This window comes from Leucoraja erinacea, chromosome 3 (genome assembly GCF_028641065.1).
Source record: "Leucoraja erinacea ecotype New England chromosome 3, Leri_hhj_1, whole genome shotgun sequence".
Classification (NCBI taxonomy): domain Eukaryota; kingdom Metazoa; phylum Chordata; class Chondrichthyes; order Rajiformes; family Rajidae; genus Leucoraja; species Leucoraja erinaceus.
Window position 1 is genome coordinate 1,023,282 of NC_073379.1, and position 17,719 is coordinate 1,041,000.

General features: G+C 45.2%; 1 protein-coding gene across 2 annotated transcripts in view; it reads left to right on the forward strand.

Moving 5' to 3' along the window:
- The window catches only part of dhfr (dihydrofolate reductase), a 49,996-nt gene that overhangs the window by 10,408 nt on the left and 21,869 nt on the right, over positions 1-17,719 (forward strand). For both annotated transcript variants that reach the window (XM_055631145.1, XM_055631138.1), the window contains exon 4: positions 8,513-8,639. In XM_055631145.1, coding sequence (XP_055487120.1) covers positions 8,513-8,639 — 127 coding nt within the window. The remainder of the gene's footprint in view (positions 1-8,512; positions 8,640-17,719) is intronic.

The window sequence follows — 17,719 nt, forward strand, 5'->3', positions numbered from 1 at the left end:
AGCCACAGATTGAGAATAAGGGGTTGGCCATTTAGGACTAAGATGAGGAAAAACCCTTAGAGTTGTGAATCTGTGGAATTCTCTGCCACAGAAGGCAGTGGAGGCCAATTCACTGGATGTTTTCAAGAGAGAGATATAGCTCTTAGGGGCTTATGGAATCAAGGGAGACGGGGAGAAAGCAATAACGGGGTACTGATTTTGGATGATCAGCCATGATCATATTGAATGTATCATATTGGCTCGATGGGGCGAATGGCTTACTCCTGCACCTATTTTCTATCTTTCTAAGTCCCTCTGTTCCTCAATGCTTTGTTACCATTCACTATGTCTGTCTCGTCCTTATTTATCCACTAATGTTCATCACCTCATCCACATCAGGCTTAAATTGCTCCTTCCATTGCATCTGCCAATTTTACTAACTGATCAATATATTCTGTGGCCATTGGCCATCTTCTTCACTATCAACATTACCACCAGTTTTTGTGTCATTTGCAAAATTGTTAATCACTCCTATATTCGTAGCCAAATCGTTAATATATAGAAGAAACCCTTAAAATCCCAGCGATAATTCCTGTCATACCCATCGGTGTAGGAAGGAACTGCAGATGCTGCTTCATACCGAAGATGGACAAAAATGCTGGAGTAATTCAGCGGGTTGTGCGGCATCTCCGGAGAAAAAGAATAGGTGACATTTCAAATTGGAACTCTCCCTTGGACTGAAAGTAGAGTGGGGGGGTTCATATACTGGAGGTGGGGAAAGGCCAGAACTAATCAGGGCCGGCAACAGATGACATCAGGCAGGGTGGAGCCCACAATGGCCCATTGTTGGCTGGGGTAGATGGAAAAACAAGAGAGATACAAAGATGTGAACAGTGGACCTGGTAGAACGACTAGGGTGGGCGAGGGGAGGGAATGCAAGGGTTAATTGAAATTAGAGAAATCAATGTTCAAACTGTAGACAAAAGTGCTGGAGAAACTCAGCGGGTGCGGCAGCATCTCTGAAGTGAAGGAAATAGGCAACGTTTCGGGCCAAAACCCTTCTTCAGACTGCTGGGTTGTAGGCTGCCCAAGCTAAATATGTCGAGGGATGTTAATCACAGATACAACAATCCACTCAAGCCCATATTTCCAATCCTCATTTTGTGAACTTCAAGCCACTACAACAACATCTATTATCTTCACTTAAAAGTGGCTAAAATACCAACATCTATTTATCAAACGTCAAACCATAAGAAGGTGGATGATTAAGAATGTGGTTTGTAAAGTAGGTTTAGATACATAGATACGTAGAAAATAGGTGCAGGAGTAGGCCATTCAGCCCTCCGAGCCTGCACCGCCATTCAATATGATCATGGCTGATCATCCAACTCAATATCCCGTAACTGCCTTCTCTCCATACCCCCTGATCCCTTTAGCCACAAAGGGCCACATCTAACTCCCTCTTAAATATAGCCAATGAAATGGCCTCAACTGCCCTCTGTGGCAGAGAGTTTCAGAGATTCACCACTGTGTGAAAAATGTTTTTCTCATCTCGGTCTTAAAGGATTTCCTCCTTATCCGTAAGCTGTGACCCCTTGTCCTGGAAGGTTTTAAAGAGGACCTTGGAGAATGGAGTGTTGGAGCAACTTAACAAATTTAGTTTCTTATTGTCACGTGTGGCAGTGAAAAGCTTTTTGTTCGTGTTATCCAGTCAGCGGAAAGACTATACATGATTACAATCTAGCCGTTCACAGAATGCAGACACATGATGAAGTGAATAACCTTTAGTGCAAGGTAAAGTCTGGTTAAAGATAGTCCAAGGGTCATCAATCAGGTAGAAAGTAGCTCAGGAATGCTCTCTAGTTGTTGGTTGGATGGTTCAGTTGCCTGATAACAGCTGGGAAGAAATTTGTCTCTGAATTTGGAGGTGTGCATTTTCACAGACATGTGTATCTCTTGCCTGATGGGAGTGGGGAGACATTGGGAGTGACCGGGGGTTGAGACTGGTCCTTGATAACGCTGGTGAATGCCAGAATGGTAGGAAGTGAATGCTCGAACAATTAATTTGGTGGCTGAATGTGTAGTTCCCAACTGCGGAGCAGTTCCCAACTGCGGAGCAATGATGTCAGAAGGTGTGGTCTTAGTGAGACCACACCTGGAGTATTGCGTACAGTTTTGGTCTCCTAATCTGAGGAAAGACATTCTTGCCATAGAGGGAGTACATAGAAGACTGATTCCTGGGATGTCAGGACTTTCATATGAAGAAAGACTGGATAGACCCGGCTCGCTAGAATTTAGAAGATTGAGGGGGGATCTTATAGAAACTTACAAAATTCTTAAGAGGTTGGACAGGCTAGTTGCAGGAAGATTGTTCCTGATATTGGGGAAGTCCAGAACAAGGGGTCACAGTTTAAGGATAAGGGGGAAATCTTTTAGGACCGAGATGATTAAAAAAAAATTCACGCAGAGAGTGGTGAATCTGTGGAATTCTCTGCCACAGAAGGTAGTTGAGGCCAGTCCATTGACTATATTTAAGAGGGAGATAGATGTGGCCCTTGTGGCTAAAGGTATCAGGGGTATGGAGAGAAGGCAGGTACAGGATACTGAGTTGGATGATCAGCCATGATCATATTGAATGGCGGTGCAGGCTCGAAGGGCCGGATGGCCTACTCCTGCACCTATTTTCTATGTTTCTAAGTGGCCAGAATTTGAGGAAATCTGAAATTGCTGGATCATTGAAGGTTATAACTGGAGACAAGGCTTGGGAGGCAGTGTTCCAGTGGGAAAACGAGAGAGACTATGAGAAAGATGCTCTTCGTGAGTATGGATCACAGAACGATGACCTGGAATGAGATGGAGGTGTGGGATGTTGAGTGGCAGCTGACAGTCAATTAACAAGAGATGCTTTTTAAAAAATGTCTAAAATAAGAGTAAGTGTGGTATAAAACTTGCACTTGCATGTAAGTGGCTATGTTTTGTCAGTTTAATGGAAATAAAATGATATTTAATCTTTCAGATGCTGTGAGAATGATTTTGAAGGTTCATTCCCACCCACTGAATGAAGATAATATAACTTCTAATGCTGGTATATTCAGTGATCTTTAAAAAAAAAAAAAAAGATTATTAACACTTTATGCCCAAACGAAAGCTGAAAAAACCCTAGATTTTGATTTTGATTTGGTAGAATTCAATGTGGTTAAGATAGTTCAAAATGCCATTGAGTTTAGTTTGGAGATGCAGAGCAAAACAGGCCCTTCAGCCCAACGAGTCCACACCGACCAGCGATCCCCGCACTAACTATTGTGTTCTTTCTCACTTTTTGATGAATTGTAAGATACAGCGTGGAAATATGCCCTTCTAAGAGCAGCCCTGTGCTACTATCTACCTCATTGGTGACCCGTGGACTATCTTTGATCGGTCGTTACTGAACTTTATCTTGCACTAAGTGTCATTCACTTTATTCCCTTTATCACGTATCTCTACACTGTAGACGGCTTGATTGTAATCATGTATAGTCTTTCTGCTGACTGGCTAGCATGCAACAAGAAAGCTTTTCACTGTACCTCAGTACACGTGACAATAAACTAAGCTCAACTACCAATCTCCCATGCACTCTAGGACAATGTACAATTTTACCAACCTAATTGACCTACAAACTTGTACGTCTTTAGAGTGTGGGAGGAAACCAGAGCTTCCAGAGAAATCCCACGCAGGTCACGGGTAGAACGTACAAACTCCGTACAGACAACACCCGTAGTCAGGATTGAACCCGGATCTATGGCGCTGGAAGGCAGCAACTCTACCACTGAGTCAATATTCTATTGCTTACTTCTTCAATGTGTGGGTGTAACACTGTCTGTAAGTAAAGCAACAACTGATGCTGATTGCAAACGTGTTCCTGTCTACAGTGAGCAGTAGGCTTGTGATGTTTTCTGATCAAAGGCAGTGGTGCAACGATAGAGGTGTTGCCTTACAGCACCAGAGACGGGTTTGATCCTGTGTGTACCGAGTTGGTACGTTCTCCCCGTGTCCTAGGTGGGTTTTCTCCGGGTGCTCCGGCTTCCTCCCACACTCCAAAGATATACAGTGTATGTAGGACAGTGTTAATGTTCGGGGATCGCTGGGCGGCGTGGACTCAGCGGGCGGAAGGGCCTGTTCCTGAGCTGTATCTCTAAACTAAACTGAATGTGTCATAAACCTTTATCGAGCAGCCTTGAAGTAAAGCATTGCTGCCCTTTGCTTTAATAAAGCAGAGCTTAAAAGCAGCTACAAAGCTGCGGTAAGTGCAATAAAAGTAGATACTTTGTGTGTCTGTCAGTACTAGAAAGTGGCTTGACTACTGAGAATTTTTAAAATGTCATGTATTTAAAGTTTCCTCGCTGACAGTAGGGAGCCACATTTGAAGTGATGGTTCTGTCTGCAGTCGCACCGTGTCCTATGGAGAGGCGTGGGAGAATTTTTTATCCATGAAGCATCAGTAGTCGGAGCTCAAAGTGATTGAAACTTTTGATGTGAGAAGTGCAGCACGACAAGTTGCAGGCTGCAAGATTGCACGCGGCTAATTCCTGCAAATTAAACATTGATTACAAAGGGGAGGTGAAGATAATCCTTCAACAGCTTTCTCCTCAAACTGTTTTACATCGGATATTTTCAGAAAACTCAGGAGTCAGGTTGGGAAAAATAAAAACAAACCATCAGTGTCTTGACTCTTAAAGTAAAGGTCTGAAGAAGGGTCTCGACCCGAAATGTCACCTAATCATTTTCTCCAGAGATGCTGTCTGACCCGCTGAGTTACTCCAGCTTTTTGTGTCCATCTTCTGTCAGTATCGAAAAAATATATAAATCTTCTCGTGGACTTTACCATCACCTACCAGCATCTTCTCCAAGTAGACATCGTCCTGATTTGAAAGTACATCTAGCTGTGCCTTCATTGTTGTGTACTCTAAACTCTTGGAGCACCCTTGCCATGCACATTGTGGCGGTGCCAACACCAGGAGAATCATAATAATTCAAACAGACAGTATTTGACTTTTTCCCAGGATGGAAAAAGTTAAATACTTGAGGCATAGTTTTAAGGTTAGTGAGGCAATGTTTAAAGAAGACTTATGCCCCTGTCCCACTTAGGAAACCTGAACGGAAACCTCTGGAGACTTTGTGCCCCACCCAAGGTTTCCATGCGGTTCCCAGAGATTTTTGTCAATCTCCCTACCTGCTTCCACTACCTGCACCCTCCGGCAACCACCTGCAACCTCCAGGAACCGCACGGAAACCTTGGGTGGGGTGCAAAGTCTCCAGAGGTTTCCGTTCAGGTTTCCTAAGTGGGATCCACCCTTGTTTACAGAAATTTAGTTTAGATATATAGTGCGGGAACAGGCCCTTCGGCCCACCAAGCTCGCACTAACCCCTCACACTAACACTATCCTACACACACTGTGGACAACTTACAATTATACCAAGCCAAATAACCTACTAATCTGTACGTCTTTGCAGTGTGTGGGAGGAAACCGGAGATCCCGGAGAAAACCCACAAAGGTCATGGGGAGAACACACAACTCTGCCCATTCAGCCCCCGTAGTCAATCAATCAAAGACTCTATTGTCATTCAAAAATACACCAACAAATACAAATCTGAAAGAAATTTTGTTGCATCTGGCTCACCGTGCAATATAAAATAACAAAAGGATAAAATAGATCAAAAGATAAAATAGATTATAGTGGCAATTCCAATTCAAGAGTCCGATGGGATGGGAGAAGAAGCTGTTGCAAAACCTGGCTGTTCTGCTCCTTATACTGCGATACCTTTTGCCCGAGGGTAACAGAGTGAACAATCCGTGATGGAGAGATGTAACAATATAACAATTATAGCACGGGAACATCTTGACCCTTCAAGTCCGTGCCGAACACTTATTTTCATCCATATACCTATCTAATTTATTTTTAAATGATATATAACCATATAACAATTACAATTATAGCACAGAAACAGTATGGGGTCTTTTATAATGCTGTTGGCCTTGGACGCAATGTCCCGGATTGAAGGAAGAGAAGTCCCGATGATTTTTTTTCAGTAGTCCTCACCACTCCCTGCACGGATTTCCAGGCGGAGGCTTTACAGTCCCCAAACCAGACAGAGATGCAGCTGGTCAAAATGCTCTCTATGGTGCCCATGTAGAAAGTGGTGAGGACGGGATCGGGAAGGCGAGCTCTTCTCATCCGGCGCAGAAAGTGCAACCGCTGCTGCGCTCACTTAACCAGTGATGGGATGTTTTGTGACCAGGTCAAACTGTTCGTGATCTGCACCCCCAGGAACTTAGTGCTACTGACCAAGTCCACATCGATGTCATTAATGTGTAGTGGTGTATGACAGGATCGAACCAGGGTCCCTGGTGCTGTAAGGCAGCAACTCTACTGCTGCGCCACCCTACTGCCAAATTGTTCAATTGCTGGAATAAAATACAGGCTTTATTTACAACTGCATTTTCCTACACTTGTGAAGCCACCTTTGATATGCATCTTATAATCTAGCTCTGACCTACTTAGGTCGACTTAGCTTTGAGCTAAGACGACTTTTGTTTTAGTGCACTGAATATTGTACCTCTTGTACTTGAGTTTGGCTTGAAGATTTATTTATAGTATTATCTGATTTGGATTGTTTAGTAATCAATCCTTTTCACTGTACCTATGTACATTGTGACACTCATAAACCTAAGCCTAAAATAGACACAAAAAGCTGGAGTAACTCAGTGGGTCAGGCAGCATCTCTGGAGAAAAGGAATAGGTGACGTTTTGGGTTCGAGGGTCCTTGTTCCGTCTGAGGGTGAGGGGAAAGGAAACTAGAGATATAGACGGGATGGAGAGATATATTGATTTCTCTAACTTCAAATAACCTTTGCATCCCCTCTCCATCCCTCCCCCACTGTAGTTGTTGTACTAGTTTCACTGTAGTCCGGGTGAGTTTCACTATTTTACTCGTTCTCACCTAGCCCTCAGCTAACAATGGCTCGTTTCCTTTATCATTGGTACTTTTTTGTACATCTTTAATTCGTTTGTTCCATATCCCTCTATATCACCGCCAGCCCATCATTTTCAGTCTGAAGAAGATGGACACAAAATGCTGGAGTAAGGGGCCTGGCCCACTTGGGCCGTCATTTACACGACAGGCCGGTAGTGACGGACATGCGACGGTCGCACGCGCCATCATGCGCCCGCACAGCCGTCTGGAGCGCGCAACGTCATTTGAAGATGGACACAAAATGCAGGAGTAACTCAGCGGGTCTGGCAGCATCTCTGGAGAGAAGGAATGGTTGACGTTTTGGGTCAAGATGGGAGGGAATACATCGGAGTCCCTCACCCTGAGCACAGGATCGCCCCAGGGTTGCGTCCTCAGCCCCCTATTGTACTCCCTGTACACACATGACTGTGTGGCTAGGTTCAGCTCCAATTCAATAATTAAGTTTGCTGATGACACTGGTGGCGGGCCTGATCTCAGACAACGATGAGAAGGCCTACCGGGAGGAGGTGGCTGATCTAGCACTCTGATGCCAGGATAACAGCCTCCTCTTGAACATCAAAAAAACGAAGGAGCTGATCATGGACTTTAGGAGGGCACATCATCCGAGGACGTACACTCCATTGAGGATAAATGGGGATCCTGTGGATAGGGTGAACTGTTTTAAATATCTGGGAGTCCACATCTCTGAGGATATGACAGGGCATCACAAGCCTCAGCACTCGTAAGTAAGGCAACGCAGCGCCTTTACCACCTCAGGCAATTGAGGAAACTCAGAGTGTCTCCGAGGATCCTCTAGTGCTTCTACGCAGCGGCGGTGGAAAGCATCTTGTCCGGGAACATTACCATCTGGTTTGGGAATTGCTCTGCCAAGGACAAGAAGGCTCTGCACCCCCCTGCAGGAACTATACAACAGGAGGTGCAACTCCAGAGCAAACAAAATCATGGGAGACCCCTTCCACCCCTGCAACGGACTGTTCCAGCTGCTACGGTCAGGCAAACCCCTCCGTTGCCATGCGGTGAGAACGGAGAGGTTGAGAAGGAGTTTCTTCCCAGAGGCAATTCGGACTGTAAACGCCTATCTCACCAGGGACTAACTCTACAGAACGTTTTTCCTTCCATTATTTATTATGTAAAAGAATATGTGTGTTATGATTGTGTTTATAATTTGTTTGGTTGTTTTGTTGTTTGTCTTTTGCACAAAAGTCCGCGAGCATTGTCACTTTCATTTCACTGCACATCTCGTATGTGTATGTGACAAATAAACTTGACTTGACTTGACTCAAGACCCTTCTTCAGACTGAAGAATATTTCAGATTGAGCCTGCCTGACCCGCTGAGTTACTTCATCTTTATTGTGTCTATCTTCAGTTTAAACCAGCATCTGCAATTCCTTCCTGCACAACCTAATACTGACTGGAAAAGAGAGAATAAGTACTGATGTTTTTTGTTTTAAAATTCCTTATGTTTATCATTAGTGCTGTGAAGTTCTCCAGGTGACGTTACTGTTTGTTGTGTGTCTCAGGGAAGTGCCAGAAGGTGCCCATTACCTGGCTCCTGACTTGGACTCTGCACTGGCTCTGCTGGATTCATCCGATCTGCAGGACAAAGTGGATCTTGTGTGGATAATCGGCGGCAGTGCTCTCTATAAGGTGCACATTTCCGTTACCCTCTGCAGTTTAGTATTAAAGATCAAATGTTCCAGGAACTATACAGAATGCATTTCAACAATCTTTATGTCCTGGGTGAGATGTAACTTGTTACAGATTATTCTCTGATGAAGCTACGTATGTCCTGGAGGTGGCTTGTGGCTGAAAGTATAGGACTAATGCCCCTGTCCCACTTAGGAAACCTCTGGAGACTTTGCGCCCCACCCAAGGTTTCCGTGCGGTTCCCGGAGATTCCCGGAGGTTTTTGTCAGTCTCCCTACCTGCTTCCATTACCTGCAACCTCCGGCAACCACCTGCAACCTCCGGGAACCGCACGGAAACCTTGGGTGGGGTGCAAAGTCTCCAGAGGTTTCCGTTCAGGTTTCCTAAGTGGTACAGGGGCTTAAGAAGATAAGAATTTAGAGTCGTACAGCACAGAAATAGGCGCTTTGGCCCAACATGTCCATGCCGACCAAGGTGCCCCATCTACACTTGTCCCACCTGCCGCTCTTTTGCCCTCCACACTAAGAGCGTGAACAAGGGTCCCGACCCGAAACCATGTTGACGCAGTCTGAAGAAGGGTCCCCACACGAAACGTCCTCCAGAGATGCTGCCTAGCCCGCTGAGTTACTCCAGCGCTTGGTGTCCCTCTAAGCCTCTTCTATCCATGTACTTGTCCGAATATCTTTTAAATGTTTTAATAGTAGCTGCCAATTGCAGCAGGAGGATGCCACTCAGCCCATCTAGCCTGCCCTGCCTCGTCATGGCCGGTCTGACCAAGCATCATCTCCTCTGCTGTTTCACTTATCCTGCAGCCTTCAATCAATGCATTGTTTAATGAGGTCGGCCATTTTATTGTGAATGCCCCTCATGACCCAGTCCCCATGACCCTTTGGGAAAGAGAATTCCAGAGAGGTTGTTCCTACGCACCTCAGTTTTGTATTCTTTAGTCAGTGGGTGATGAATCTGTGGAATCCATTGCCCCAGAAGGCTGTGTCGTGATTTTATATACTTATTTCAGTTCTTCTCTCAACTTCTGCACTCCAGAGACAAACAATCGTAAGTTTGTCCAACTGCTTATTGTAGCTAATATCCTACGATCAAACCGCTTTCTGGCATCCAAAGCCCCCACATCCTGCAGAGGGTGGTGAATCTGTGGAATTTGCCACAGAAGGCTGTGGAGGCCGTCGGTGCATAGTTTTAAGGCAGAGATAGATAGACTTTTGATTAGTACAGTTGTCGGAGGTTATGGGGAGAAGGCAGGAGAAAGGGGGAGATAGATCAGCCATGATTGAAAGGCAGAGTTGACTTGATGGGCCGAATGACCTAATTCTATTCCCACTTCATGGCCAGTAATGGGACGACCAGAATTGCATGCAATGCACCAAATGTGACTTAACTAAAGTTCTATAGAGCTGCATCATGACTTCCCGTCTCTTATACCCTTTGCCTTGACCAGAGAAAGTGAGCAGACCACACACCTTCTTTATCACTCTCTCTAATTGTGTTGCCCCTTCCAGGGAGGTGTGGTCCAATGCTGAGAAAGGGTCTTGCCATCAACCATATGCCTTACGGGTTCTGCTAATATGCCTGTCTTCTGCTAATAGTGCCATATTGTCTTCGGTAATAGTGGCGAGTATGGAAATAGCTGAAAAGATATCCACCTTTTGCCCACCGCCTCAACATATTTGCAGACCCAATATAGTGTGACCCTCTTCAGTAGTGTAGCTATGTTGGACCTTGACATCACTAAAGTTTGCTGCCTTAGCAACCAAACCTCAATTGTGCAATTCATTGTGAGCCTATTTTCTGCGCCATTGTATTTTGGATGACAAGTTCTAGTCCATGACGTGGTTTTATTTGCTTATATTAAAAAAATTCATTTGAATTAACTCTTTAAAATGGCATCTTTGTCAAGCTCTAGTTTAGTTCATAGTTTAGGGATGCAGGGTGGAAATAGGCCCTTCGGCCCACCGAGTCCACACCATCCAGCGATCACCCATAAACTAGTTCTATCTCACACACTAGGGACAATTTACAGAAGCTAAGCAACCCGCAAACCTGCACCCGTACCACCCCCTCCCCTGGGAACTTTCCCTTGCAACCGCAAGAAATATCTAAATGGTGGCCGATTAGGAAAGGGGGAGATGCAACGAGATCTGGGTGTCATGGTACACCAGTCATTAAAACTAGGCATGCAGATGCAGCAGGCAGTGAAGAAGGCAAATGGTATTTAGCATTCATAGCAAAAGGATTTGAGTATAGGAGCAGGGAGGTTCTACTGCAGTTGTACAGGGTCTTGTTGAGACCACACCTGGAGTATTGCGTACAGTTTTGGTCTCCTAATCTGAGGAAAGACATTCTTGCCATAGAGGGAGTACAGAGAATGTTCACCAGACTGATTCCTGGGATATCAGGACTTTCATATGAAGAAAGACTGGATAGACTCGGTTTGTACTCGCTAGAATTTATAAGATTGTGGGGGGATCTTATAGAAACTTACAAAAGTCTTAAGGGGTTGGACAGGCTAGATGCAGGAAGATTGTTCCCGATGTTGGGGAAGTCCAGAACAAGAGGTCACAGTTTAAGGATAAGGGGAAAAATCTTTTAGGACCGAGATGAGAAAAACATTTTTCACACAGAGAGTGGTGAATCTCTGGAATTCTCTGCCACAGAAGGTAGTTGAGGCCAGTTCATTGGCTATATTTAAGAGGGATTTAGATGTGGCCCTTGTGGCTAAAGGGATCAGGGGGTATGGAGAGAAGGCAGGTACAGGATACTGAGTTGAATGATCAGCCATGATCATATTGAATGGTGGTGCAGGCTCGAAGGACCGAATGGCCTACTCCTGCACCTATTTTCTATGTTTCTAAATGCTACACTTGTCGCTTTACCTCCCCCCTTGACTACATTCAAAGACCCAAGCAGTCGTGCCAGGCGCGACAGAGGTTTACCTGCATCATCTCCAACCTAATCTATTGCATCCGCTGCTCTAGATGTCAGCTGATCTACTTCGGTGATACCAAGCGTAGGTTAGCTATCGTTTTGCCGAACACCTCCGCTCGGTCCGCATTAACCAACCTGACCTCCCGGTGGCTCAGCACTTCAACTCCCTCTCCCATTCCGTATCCGATCTCTCTGTGCTGGGTCTCCTCCATGGCCAGAGCGAGCACCACCGGAAATTGGAGGAACAGCACCTCATATTCCGCTTGGGGAGTCTGTATCCTAGTGGCATGAACATTCAATTCTCCCAATTCTGTTAGCCCTTGCTGTCTCCTCCCCTTCCTATCTCTCCCTCAGCCCTCAGGCTCCTCCTCCTTTTTGCTTTCTTCTCCCCGCCTCCCCACCCCCCATCACTCTGAAGAAGGGCTTCGGCCCGAACCGTTGCCTATTTCCTTTGCTCCATAGATGCTGCTGCACCCGCTGAGTTGCTCCAGCATTTTCGTGTACCTGCAAACCTGCATACCTTTGGAATGTTGGGAGGAAACCGGAGCACCTGGAAAAAACCTACACGGTCACAGAGAGAACGTACAAACTCTGTGCAGACTCACCCACAGTCTAGATGGAACCCGGGCCTCTGGTGCTGTAAGGCAGCAACTCTTCCACTGCGCCACCGTGCCACTCTTTTCACATACACAGCATTTTTTTTTAAATCCCTGCTTTGTATAGAAAGCTGTCAGCCAAATGTCTACAAATAGTAATTTTTAAAGATAAAAGGATTGCATTTAATAATATTTTGGAGGTAGACAAAAATGCTGGAGAAACTCAGCGGGTGAGGCAGCATCTATGGAGCGAAGGAAATAGGCAACGTTTCGGGTCGAGACCCTTCTTCAGACTGATGTGAGGATGGTATATATGTTCTGTCTATCATCTCGTTGTCAGCGTCTATGACTAGTCACTTTGATGTCCATTGTGTCATCCACCAACCAGCAGCCTAATTTAAGCAGTCTATTAGACTTGTATTGAATTAAAATATCATTGTATCCATTCATAACTCGCTTTTGATGAAGTTTAAAAATTATAATTTCAAAAGAAATGTGAAACTGTTAAATCGTTGTTAAATTTATTTGGATTGCAAGCAGATATCCGCCAATATTGCAATGAAAACAATTCTATCTATCTGGTTATCTTGTGGTAACTAATAACAATTTTTTCATTAATGTCGAGGCAAGAGCTAGATGCACAGCTTTGAGTATGCACAAGCTTTATTGGAAGAAGTGTATGGAAAGAAAGCTTGAATTCTGTATTTTCATCACCAGTTTCTAAAATATTCAATAATATGTTATACTGCAGCAGCAAATCATTTTCATTTAAATTGTCTACAATAAGATCATGGAATAAACATAATTATCATTGAAGTCTGCTTTTATCTGTATTTGTGTGACATTTAGCAGCACTCTGGAGATGGTCTCCTTTTAATCAAACAAAGAATGAAAGAACTCTTGAGAAAAGATGAATTCAGATGCCGCAGCTTTGATTACAAGGGACAGCTTGCAAAGCACTGCATTAATACACGGCAATTACTTCAGGTTGTGCCAGAGTGCTCCAAAGCCTGTTAACTACTTCACAACTGTGTCCGCAGTTCATTTTGAACATGGAGCATGGATGGGACAAGTTTGGACGGATATGGGCCAAACGCGGGCAGGTGGGGCTAGTGTAGCTGGGACATGTTGGTCGGTGTGGGCAAGTTGGGCCGAAGGGCATGTTTCCACACTGTATCACTCTTATGACTTCTATCCAAACTGCCAATTTTCTTTCAGCTCATCGCAATTATTGTGGAAACATAGAAAATAGGTGCAGGCGTAGGCCATTCGGCCCTTCGAGCCTACACCGCCATTAAATATGATCATGGCTGATCATCCAACTCGGTATCCCGCACCTGCCTTCTCTCCATACCCCCTGATCCCTTTAGCCACAAGGGCCACATCTAACTCCCTCTTAAATATAGCCAATGAACTGGCCTCAACTACATTCTGTGGCAGAGAATTCCAGAGATTCACCACTCTCTGTGTGAAAAATGTTTTTCTCATCTCAGTCCTAAAATATTTCCCCTTTATCCTTAAACTGTGACTACTTGTTCTGGACTTCCCCAACATCGGGAACAATCTTCCTGCATCTAACCTGTCCAACCCCCTAAGAATTTTGTAAGTTTCTATAAGATCCCCCCCTCAATCTTCTAAATTCTAGCGAGTACAAGCCGAGTCTATCCAGTCTTTCTTGATATGAAAGTCCTGACATCCCAGGAATCAGTCTGGTGAACTTTCTCTGTACTCCCTCTATGGCAAGAATGTCTTTCCTCAGATTAGGAGACCAAAACTGTACCCAATACTCCAGGTGTGGTCTCACCAAGACCTTGTACAACTGCAGTAGAACCTCCCTGCTCCTATACTCAAATCCTTTTGCTATGAATGCTAACATACCATTGGCTTTCTTCACTGCCTGCTGCACCTGCATGCCTACTTTTAATGACTAGTGTATTATCAGGCAAAGATCGCAGTAGTTTAGATGTTGATGGCAGAACAGTTTCAGTTACTGACCTGCTATTCGGAGCAATGATTCAGAGATTGAAGTTTCAATCCTCTTGCCAAATCTGAGCATTTTAAATTCAAAACCGTTCTAACAACCCCAACTGGCTGTCCCACGGGGAGAACGTGCAAACTCCGTATAGACAGCACCCGTAGTCAGGATTGAACCCGGGTCACTGGTGCAATAAGGCAGCAACTCTACCGCTGTGCCGCCCCAAAGGACCCATACTCTTTACCTTGTGTACTTGATGTTAACAAAAACTAGTGCTTTTGACAATGAACTGATCTGAACCTGATCTGCTACAATATCTCCCTGGGTGTCATGCTTTTTGTTGATAGCACTATCAAGCAGCACCTGGGGATAGTTCTCAGTTTGAAAGATGATGCTATTTAGAATCCTTGTCTGTTATTTAAGACACTTTAAGTGAGAAACTAAGATTGTGTGGAGAATGGAACGTTATGATTTGTCAAACTGTCAAAAATAATTTGTTCTCTACTGAATAAAGACACAAAAGTCTGGAGTAACTCAGCGTGTCAGGCAGCATCTCTGGAGAAAAGGAATAGGTGCCATTTTGGGTCGGGACCCGTCTCCTTTACTATATTGATCTGAACAAGACTTAACATCGCACCACGTCACAGTTATGTTTGGTGTTACTCCAGCTCAATAATAGAGTCCTTGCCTCCTGATGCAAGTTTGGGGGAAGAGGTCCTGCAGTCTGGGATGAAGCTCTCATGCAGTTACAATGGAGTCTGATAGCAATTTTTACCGAAGCCAATTAGCCTACAAACTTGTACATCTTTGGAGTGTGGGAGGAAACCGAAGCATCCAGCGAAAATCCACGCAAGTCTGGAGGACTACGTACAAACTCTGTATAGACAGCACCTGTAGTCAGGATTGAACCCAGGTCACTGGCGCTGTACTGCTGCCCTACTGTGCCGTCTGTGTGGACCAGCATCTGCAGTTCCTTGTTTCTACAAGCTGTATCCCTGGTGTGATAACCAATATTTATTTCATCGAAAATTGTCATATGGTCATTAGGAGTAGATTTAGGCCATTCAGCCCATCGAGTCTACTCCACCATTCAATCATGGCTGGTACACAAAAATGCTGGAGAAACTCAGCGGGTGCAGCAGCATCTATGGAGCGAACGAGATAAGCAACGTTTCAGGCCGAAACCCTTCTTCAGAAGGTTTCTGAAGAAAATTTTCCAGCATCTGTAGTTCCCTCTTTAAAACATTCAATCATGGCTGATCTATCTCTCCCACCTAACCCCATTCTCCTGCCTTCTCCCCATAATATCTGATACCTCTACTAATCAAGAAAGGACGAGATAATATGGGCTAGATAATAATATTAAAAAATGCTATTTCCTACACATTTATAGAATGGTTCAACGTTAATATGTCCATCGTTAGTACTGCTGTAGATTTGGGAGAAACAACAGCAGCAACAGATTAGCAAGAGATACCACTGATTGGCTCTAGCCCAAGTGTGAGGAGAGGGGTGAAAACAGTTGAAAACAGTTAAAAGGCCAAGGACGCACCGTCTTTGTTCAGTACTGCTGTAGATTTGGGAGGAACAACAGCAGCAACAGATTAGCAAGAGATACCACTGATTGGCTCTAGCCCAAGTGTGAGGAGAGGGGTGAAAACAGTTGAAAACTGAGGAATTGGCTGTGTAAATTGGTAAATCAGGCAATTTATCAGTCAATTTAAGCAGGACAGCTCTTTGCGAGCGGCAGTGAGTGAGCGGCCTAGTGAGGGAAGTGCCCTGTGAGAAAAGTGTGAGTCTTTGGCTCGAGAGTGCCCTGTGAGAAAAGTGTGAGTCTTTGGCTCGAGAGTGCCCTGTGAGAAAAGTGTGAGTCTTTGGCTCGAGAGTCTTCGGAGAGGAGGCTGAGGAGAGGAGACCACGCAATACGCTTGAGAGGGAGACGAAAGAAGGAGATGTCAGGCAAGCTGATTCAGTGCGATGCTTGCAGTATGTGGGAGGTCAAGGACACCGCTGGTGCCTCTGGCTGCTACAAATGCGAAAAATGCATCCAGGTAGAGCTCCTGAAGGGCCGTGTTGGGGAACTGGAGAAGCAAGTGGATGACCTCCGGTTCGTACGAGAAACGGAGTCGTTCCTCGACAAGTCCTACAGTACGATTGTTACACCTAAGGTACTGGAAGAGAGAAGGTGGGAGACAGTGAGAAAGGGAGGGAAGCATGGAATGCCAATGTCCCCGGGTGATGTACCTCTTGTAAACAGGTTCATCCGCTTAGAAGCTGTTGGGACAGAAGACGTGAGCGGTGGACTGGCCTGTGATGCGAATAGGGCTGTTGAGCCAAAACCAAAAAGGCCTAAGGCAGGCAAGGCCATTGTAGTGGGAGACTCCATCGTGAGAGGTACGGACAGGGGTTTCTGCGGCAACAGACGGGATGCGAGGATGGTGTGCTGCCTTCCCGGTGCCAGGATCCAGGATGTCACGGACAGAGTGCAGAAAATCCTCAAGGGCGAAGGTGAACATCCGGAAGTGGTAGTGCATGTCGGCACAAACGATGTCGGAAAGAAGGGGATGAATATTCTGCAACGTGACTTTAGAGAGCTCGGAAAAATGTTGAAAAGCAGGACCTCCAGGGTTGTTATCTCCGGTTTGCTTCCAGTTCCCCGTGCTGGCGAGAGCAGGAACAGGGAGATACGGGACCTGAACGTGTGGCTGAGGATCTGGTGCACGGGGCAGGGATTTAGATTCTTAGATCACTGGGATCTGTTTTGGGGTAAGGGGGAACTGTACAAAAGGGACGGATTGCATCTTAACAGGTGTGGGACCAGCATTCTGGCAGGCAGGTTTGCCACTGCTACACGGGTGGCTTTAAACTGAATAAGGGGGGTGGGGTGTTGAATGGGACAGTGGAGGATGGAGTTAAAGGGAAAGGGTTTCTTAAATGTGTGAGCGTAGAGACCGAAGGGTGTAAAATGAGGGTAGAAGAAATAGGTAGCAAGGTGAAAAGTAAAAGTGGCAGGCAGACAAAACCAGGGCAAAAATCAAAAAGGGCCACTTTTCAACATAATTGTGTAAGGGGTAAGAGTGTTGTAAAAACAAGCCTGAAGGCTTTGTGTCTCAATGCAAGGAGCATTCGTAATAAGGTGGATGAGTTGAATGTGCAGATAGCTATTAATGACTATGATATAGTTGGGATCACGGAGACATGGCTCCAGGGTGACCAAGGCTGGGAGCTGAACATCCAGGGATATTCAATATTCAGGAGGGATAGACAGAAAGGAAAAGGAGGTGGGGTAGCGTTACTGATTAGAGAGGGGATTAATGCAATGGAAAGGAAGGACATTAGTTTGGAGGATGTGGAATCGGTATGGGTAGAGCTGCACAACACTAAGGGGCAGAAAACGCTGGTGGGTGTTGTGTACAGGCCACCTAACAGTAGTAGTGAAGTTGGAGATGGTATCAAACAGGAAATTAGAAATGCGTGCGACAAAGGCAAAACGGTTATAATGGGTGACTTCAATCTACATATAGATTGGGTGAATCAAATTGGCAGGGGTGCTGAGGAAGAGGATT